Genomic DNA, 7,946 nt, shown 5'->3' on the forward strand with positions numbered 1-7,946 from the left:
CTTCTACCTCTCCTCTCTCTCTCCTCTCTCTCCTCCTCTCTCCTCTCTCTCTCTCCTCTCTCTTCTCTCCCTCTCTCTCTCTCCCTCTCTCTTCTCAATTGTATTTTATTTTTTTCAATTCAATTTGCTTTATTGGCATGACGTAACAATGTACATATTGCCAAAGCTTACTTTGGATATTTACAATATGAAAATAATAAGAATCAAAATTGTTAACGGGACAACAATAACAACAATATCCAAGGGTCAAAATAACTATACTTTGAACAATAACAATAAGCATACAGTAGAGGACATGTGCACGTTGATTGGTCTGTCAGACACTGTCCCTCAACTTATGGCAGGCAGAAATGTAGTGCACTGCCAACCCACAGCTCTCTGTGTCATCTCCAACAGGACGGGTAGCCTACTTTCATCAGAGAGGTCTTTGCAACCTTGAATAAGGGTTTCAAATTTGGGGTAATGACACTCTCTAATTGTTTAATATTTTTGACATTTTGTCAGGAAATGCAGCTCCATCTCAGGTTCTGCTGTTGTGCAGTGGTTGCACAGCCTTTCCTCTACAGGGAGCCAGGTTTTCCTGTGTCTACCCTTCTCAATGGCAAGGCTGTGCTCACTGAGCCTGTACTCTCTCTCTCTCTCCCTCTCTCTCTCTCTCTCCCTCTCCCCCTCTTTCTCTCTCTCTCTCTCTCTCTCTTTCTCACTCAGTCTGCTGTCTGGCTGCTTTGTTCTGTAGTTTGAACCATAGCGTACTGTGAGCTCATGCACTGCTTTGTACATTAGGCATGTAGTCCAGTCAACAAACATTTAATGTACTGCCCATGCCCTCTTGCGGGAGGTGAAGTAATTTGTAGCCTTGAAGGGAATCACCTTCCAACAACTGCACTGTTCTCTTTATATAGAGACATGTAGAGACAACGTATAATACAGGATGTTTATACTCCATGGTCAGCTGTTTTCGTTCCGTTTCTACAGTACCAAGTGAACATCTGATCCTGCTGTTGATACATGTATATTTATAGGTACAGTACTTATACAGGTGCTGTAAAGGTGTATATTCCATTACGTAGTGTCGATGTCTTCACTCACATTTGTCCTCCTCGGCTGACTCACGTTTCTCCTCTCGTTCAATAGCAACCTCCTCGGTGTGAGGGAGAGAAGACAGAGGGGACAGACAGACAGACAGACAGACAGACAGACAGGGGATGTTTCATAGGGGTCCTTCCTTTCTGGCCATAACACAGCTGTCCATGTTTCCGTGTTGGGGGAAATGTGTTTGCTGCCTGAAGGTCAGTGCGGGCTGTCCTCTAGTCTTAGGTGCTGGCAGCAGTGGAGGTGGTGGTGTGTGTGTGAGACAGTACAAGTTGTCCTTGGTGGAGTGTGTGTGCTCTAAAAAATTGAAGAATATTTTTTTTAAAACAAGTAATAAATAAAATCTCAAAAAGATAGGAATCAAAGTGATTGACACCCCTGTTTTTATTAATATTCCAGCACCCTACCCTTGTGAGGATAACAATGCGATTGGAAAACACATTGGGAGTGATCTTAGATCATTCCTCCATACAGAATATTTCCAGATCCTTGATATACTTCGTCTGCAGCGCGTATGGACTGCATCGTCAAAGATCCACCAGCATATTTTACAGTAGGTGTGAGGTACTTTTCTGCGTATACTTCTGTTTTTCAACGACAAACCTACCACAGGTGTGCGTGGCAGAAGAGCTCTTTTTTCATGTCATCTGACCACAGTACCGGTTCCAATCCAAGTGCCAATGCCATGTATCAAACTCCAGGAGTTTACATTTGTTGGATGGCATGAAAATAAAGCTCTTTGGTCACGTACACCAGTGGTGGGTTTTGCGTCGAAAGAAAGATGCATATGTAGAAAAGTATCCTATACCTAATGTAAAAATATGGTGGTGGATCTTTGATGTTGTGGGGCTATTTGGCTTCCACTGGTTCTGGGGCCCTTGTTAAGGTCAACGGCATCATGCACTTTATCAAGTACCAGGACATTTAAAAATCCTTAAAGGAATGGTTAATTGACCACCAAATCATCATTCTGCAATGGGCATCCCATCTTAGTCTCCGGACTTGAAAACCTGTGGTTTGAATTGAAGAGGGCAGTCCATATGCGCCACAGATGAAGGATATCGAAGATCTGGAAAGATTCTGTATGGAGGAATGGTCTAAGATCCCTCCCAATGTGTTCTCCAATCTCATCAAAAACAACAAAAATGTAAGGGCGCAGTGTCGTTATCCTCACAAGGGTAGGGTGCTGGAGTATTGAAAACAGGGGTGCCAATAACTTTGATCCCTATCTTTATGAGATTTTTTAAATGACTTGTTTACCAAAATCTCCTTCTCTAAGCAATTGTATTAGTATCAATGAATATAATTTTCAACAACAAAAATAGCATACAATATGGTTCAGTATTCGTATTATTTATTTCCTAATGATTTTTCTGCTCATCTTTATCAACGGTGTCAACAAATATTGACCCAACTGTACGTACGTGTGAGTGTCTGAGTGTGTCAGTAGAGGCTGTCCTTGGTGGTGGAGGTGTGTGTGGTGGTGGAGTCGTCAGGTATGGAGCCCCTGCGCGGGGTTCTTGGTCTGCAGCGTAACATGGCCTGTAGCTCCCTGGACACAGAGCTGCTGAAGAAGGTGTAGATCCAGGGGTTGGTACACGAGTTCAGACTGGCCAGCAGCATCAGGATGGTGAACGCTACGCCTGCAGAGAGAGAGAGGACACACACACGGTCAGACAAAGACACACACACAGACGCGATCGGGCAAACGCACACGCAGCCATCAGTCAGCCTGCAGGGCAGTGAGGAACATTACATTGCCAGAGCCAGCAGCACAGCAGCCGTAGGCTACAACCAGTAAATTACAGCAGAGCTGAATGATCGCAATAGAGTGTGAAGGTCAGAGATATAGATAGGTAAGGGGTCATATAGAATAAACGTTCCTCCTCTTTGATAAAAACAGAGGTTGGGTGATTGTGGAGGCCAGGTCATCTGATGCAGCACTTCATCACTCTCCTTCTTGGTCAAATAGCCCTTACACAGTCAGGAGGTGTGTTTTGGGTCATTGTCTGTTGAAAACAAAATGATAGTCCCACTAAGTGCAAACCAGATGGGCTGGCGTATCGCTCCAGAATGCTCTGGTAGTCATGCTGGTTAAGTGTGCCTTGAATTCTAAATAAATCACTGACAGTGTCACCAGAAAAGCACCACCACATACTTCCTCCTCCATGCTGGAAGTGGTGTTGGAGGGCCAGTAGGAGGCACTCTTTCCTCTGGTCTAAAAAATATCCCAATGCCCCAGGGCAGTGATTGGGGACACTGCCCTGTGTAGGGTGCCGTCTTTCGGATGGGACGTTAAACGGGTGTCCTGACTCTCTGAGGTCATTAAAGATCCCATGGCACTTATCGTAAGAGTAGGGGTGTTAACCCCGGTGTCCTGGCTAAATTCCCAATCTGGCCCTCAAACCATCATGGTCACCTAATAATCCCCAGTTTACAATTGGCTCATTCATCCCCCTCCTCTCCCCTGTAACTATTCCCCAGGTCGTTGCTGCAAATGAGAACGTGTTCTCAGTCAACTTACCTGGTAAAATAAATAAAATAAATAAAAAATGCTTCACGGTGGGAACCACACATGTGGAGATCATCCATTCACCTGCTCTGCATCTCACAAAGACACAGCGGTTGGAACCAAAAATTTCAAACTTGCTTTCCACCGGTCTAATGTCCATTGCTCGTGTTTCTTTGCCCAAGCAAGTCTCTTCTTATTATTGGTGTCCTTTAGTAGTGGTTTCTTTGTAGCAATTCGACCATGAAGGCGTGATTCACGCAGTCTCCTCTGAACAGTTGATGTTGAGATGTGTCTGTTACTTGAACTCTGTGAAACATTTATTTGGGCTGCAATCTGAGGTGCAGTTAACAATAATGAACGTATCCTCTGCAGCAGAGGTAACTCTGGGTCTTCCTTTCCTGTGGCGGTCCTCATGAGAGCCAGTTTCATCATAGCGCTTGATGGTTTTTGCAACTGCACTTGAAGAAACTTTCAAAGTTCTTGAAATGTTCTGGATTGACTGACCTTCATGTCTTAAAGTAATGATGGACTGTCGTTTCTCTTTGCTTATTTGAGCTGTTCTTACCATAATATGGACGTGGTCTTTTATGAAATAGGGCTATCTTCTGTTTACCACCCCAACCTTGTCACAACACAACTGATTGTCTCAAACGCGTTAAGGAAAGACAGTCCACAAATGAACTTTTAACAAGGCATTCCAGGTGACTACATCATGAAGCTGGTTGAAAGAATCTCAAGAGTGTGCAAAGCTGATTTGATTTGTTAAACACGTTTTTGGTTACTACATGACTCCATATGTGTTATTTCATAGTTTTGATGTCTTCACAAATATTCTACAATGTAGAAAATAGTACAAATAAATAAAATCCCTGGAATGAGTAGGTGTGTCCAAACTTTTAACTGGTACCATGTGATCTCACGGGACTAGAATGCACTGCTTGCATGTATAAAGAACTTGTGTTTGTCTTATTATTCTGGGAAAGAACTCCGATTGGTTCTCAAAGAATTCATAGGTTCAGATGAATCAATTAATTACTATTATTCTAACTGTAGTTTTATGAAGCCATAACTAAAATAACTGACAAGTCAGGTCTTCTTAGAATACATTTTTTTCCAATAACTGGACTGATACCCCGTTTATAATTCCATAGTAATAAGTGTACACACTACTTTACAATAGTGCTGTTAAAAAGGCCAGCTCTTATTTAGCCGTTTCATCACCCCTAATCTAGTAGTTAAATTGTATTTGCCCAACACCTTATCTTCACCAAAGCGGTACCTATAAATCACCCCACTTGTATCAGCCAATCACAGTCCGGCGTTCCCCGTGTACCTCCTGCCATCAGATTGAGATCGTGCGGTCTGAAGAGAAGGAAGGACATATTGGACTGTTTTCTATGATTTCTGTTATTGTGTGCATCTAATTGTAAGTACTGTACATGTCATTGCTTCTTTAGTTGGCTGTTGCTAAGGCAGTCAAGTTATTTACCATATTTAGAAGGTATTTTCCTTTACATCATGCTACTCTTTTAGCCAGCTAACGTTAGCCAAGTAAATTAGGTGCTAGCCAGTCATGCCAGCTAATTTATACTCTGTGTACCACATGCCTCCATTACGATATTATTTTCACGTTCATATTGTCAGCTTGTGTGGGAGAGTTAAAAAGGTTATTCCATCAAACTTAAAATTATTTAAATAGTACACAAGGCAGAACAGAACAACCAGGTTGGGGGTCAACAGGAATATTCCAAGTTCAGACAGAGGGGGGGAGTCAGATCGCTATGATCGCCAGGAACTTTACTTTTGGTGTCTATTTTTAATTGTTGCGCTACTGGTGCTGCCTGTTGATGTTAGGTAGGCAGCTACAGTAGCTGAATGATGTTAACATCTTCGGGTTTTGTTTCATTAAATGTATTTTATTTCATCTGGGTGCTTGCGTCACCTACTAACACCCTGGTAACGTTATTACACGTTAGCTCCCGTTCTCCTCAGTCCTACAAAGCACTAACGTGAAATAAATAAAACATCCCAAAGTTATTGCTGTAGATATTGTTATAAGGGAGTGTGATGCTATTGAAACATGTATCTTTGAGAGTTTTATTGTTGTTATTAATATAGTTTACAGAGTGCTAAAAGTGCTGCTGTTGCTAGCTAGCAGGCCTTTCTGTGATGCAGACGGTTAGCTAAACTGCCGACTGGTGCTGGCGTTGCATTATGGGAGATGTAGTTTTGGCCCTCTAAGGTCTGAATGGGATAGAGGCGATTTCACGTTGTAGCTTGTTTGTGTTGCAGTGTTTTTGTACATGAGTTGTTGTATTTTGGTACTGTCAACACTGAAAGCACCTAGCAATGTATTGGGGATGTGAGACAGGATATGTGTTTTACCTTTCTTCATGCTCCTGTGTAGAACAACTTGTCAGATGGTGCATTGGAGACTGTGTGTTCCTGTCCTGTCTTCTCACAAGACTATTGCAGATCGACATAAAAGCCAAAAAGACAGCCGTGGTGTCGCTCTTCATTTCTTGGTTCTCCAGTGGTACATATAAAGGCCGCTACACTTATAGCCGTGTTTATGGACAATTACAACCTTTATTTAGCCTCATTTTTTTATTTTATTTTTTATTTTACCGTTATTTTACCAGGTAAGTTGACTGAGAACACGTTCTCATTTGCAGCAACGACCTGGGGAATAGTTACAGGGGAGAGGAGGGGGATGAATGAGCCAATTGTAAACTGGGGATTATTAGGTGACCGTGATGGTTGAGGGCCAGATTGGGAATTTAGCCAGGACACCGGGGTTAACACCCCTACTCTTACGATAAGTGCCATGGGATCTTTAATGACCTCAGAGAGNCCTACTCTTACGATAAGTGCCATGGGATCTTTAATGACCTCAGAGAGTCAGGACACCCGTTTAACGTCCCATCCGAAAGACGGCACCCTACACAGAGCAGTGTCCCCAATCACTGCCCTGGGGCATTGGGATCTTTGTTTAGACCAGAGGAAAGAGTGCCTCCTACTGGCCCTCCAACACCACTTCCAGCAGCACCTGGTCTCCCATCCAGGGACTGACCAGGACCAACCCTGCTTAGCTTCAGAAGCAAGCCAGCAGTGGTATGCAGGGTGGTATGCTGCTGGCAAAACTCATGCTACCTTGCACTGTATATTTAGTCGTATGTATGTATGTAATCTAATTTAGCCTGTGCCTTTCCTGGTGGGGCAGTTACTATTCCTTGTTGTGGTCTCCTGCACATGCGCAGACCTTGGGTACATTGCAGTCACATTTCAGTTACTTTCTATGTCATTCAATTGATGTATAGTTATCATATGGTTACCAATAATTGGGCTTTTGTGCTGTAAGTGTGTTACTATAACCTATGCATTTTGTTTTGCCCCTTACATTATATCTTGGCATAAGCAGTATAGAGATTGTGTATTTATGTGTATTCGAGATACTAGCACGAATACCACCACCAATACCATCTACTGGGCCTGTATATTGTATGTAAGCCTATACTTGTGGTTATTCCTTTCTATTCTGTTCCATAGAAACACTTTTATACACTCTCACTTCCACTGTGAGCACTGTCAATCAAGGAGTATGGTGTGGTGAACCCTTATCTGTAATGAACCTGTTCTGAAGATATCTGACTTGTTCTTGCTGGACACACCTGTGGCGGCTGTACCGCATCCACTGGCAGATATAGCTCTCTAGTATATCGCTTAGTATTTTTCAAGTGCACAATATAGGGAATAGAGTGCCATTTGGGACATAGGCATGGAGAGGTCGAGGTCACGGTCCCCTTCCTCCTCTTTGGCAACAACAGAGAGTAGTGACTATTTAACAGTACCAGTATTCAGTGTGGAAACGAACTGTTTACGGTTTTCCATTTTAGTTTCCCTCTGGCACTATTAGGCGTGCTGTAAATTTCCTTCTGGAACAAAAATCTCTAAACTTTACCTATTTCCTTTGGCCACTTTCTACTTCTAACATGCCGTTTTTATGTAATAAGTAGGACACCAAGCACTGGCCTCCTCCCTCTTTACTATTGCCAGTTTAGGAAGATAAAAGGAGCTGGGGGTTGACTAGAGACTACACAGCTGATAGCAATCGGTGTGTGCATGATGACTTATGTGTGCGTGTTTGCATGCGTTGGGTGCCTATTCATGTGTGTGTTTAACTCTGTGTGCGAGCTGTTGGCAGATGCTATTGTTGATGAAATGTCAACATCTGTCTGGGGTGTGAGCAACAGGAGATATAAACAGGTTATTTACTGACACTGAGGTATGCTTAGTGTGTGTGTGTGTGTGTGTGTGTGTGTGTGTGTGTGTGTGTGTGTGT

General features: G+C 43.0%; 1 protein-coding gene across 1 annotated transcript in view; it reads right to left on the reverse strand.

Moving 5' to 3' along the window:
* Nucleotides 1–7,946, reverse strand: part of LOC111976241 (vasopressin V2 receptor) — a 53,278-nt gene that overhangs the window by 1,796 nt on the left and 43,536 nt on the right. The window contains exons 7-8 of the mRNA XM_024005006.2: nt 2,517–2,735; nt 1,090–1,389 (exon numbers count right to left, since the gene is read on the reverse strand). Of these exons, the coding sequence (XP_023860774.1) occupies nt 2,536–2,735 (200 nt within the window). The 3' untranslated portion in view covers nt 1,090–1,389; nt 2,517–2,535. The remainder of the gene's footprint in view (nt 1–1,089; nt 1,390–2,516; nt 2,736–7,946) is intronic.

This window comes from Salvelinus sp. IW2-2015, linkage group LG17, assembly GCF_002910315.2.
Source record: "Salvelinus sp. IW2-2015 linkage group LG17, ASM291031v2, whole genome shotgun sequence".
Classification (NCBI taxonomy): domain Eukaryota; kingdom Metazoa; phylum Chordata; class Actinopteri; order Salmoniformes; family Salmonidae; genus Salvelinus; species Salvelinus sp. IW2-2015.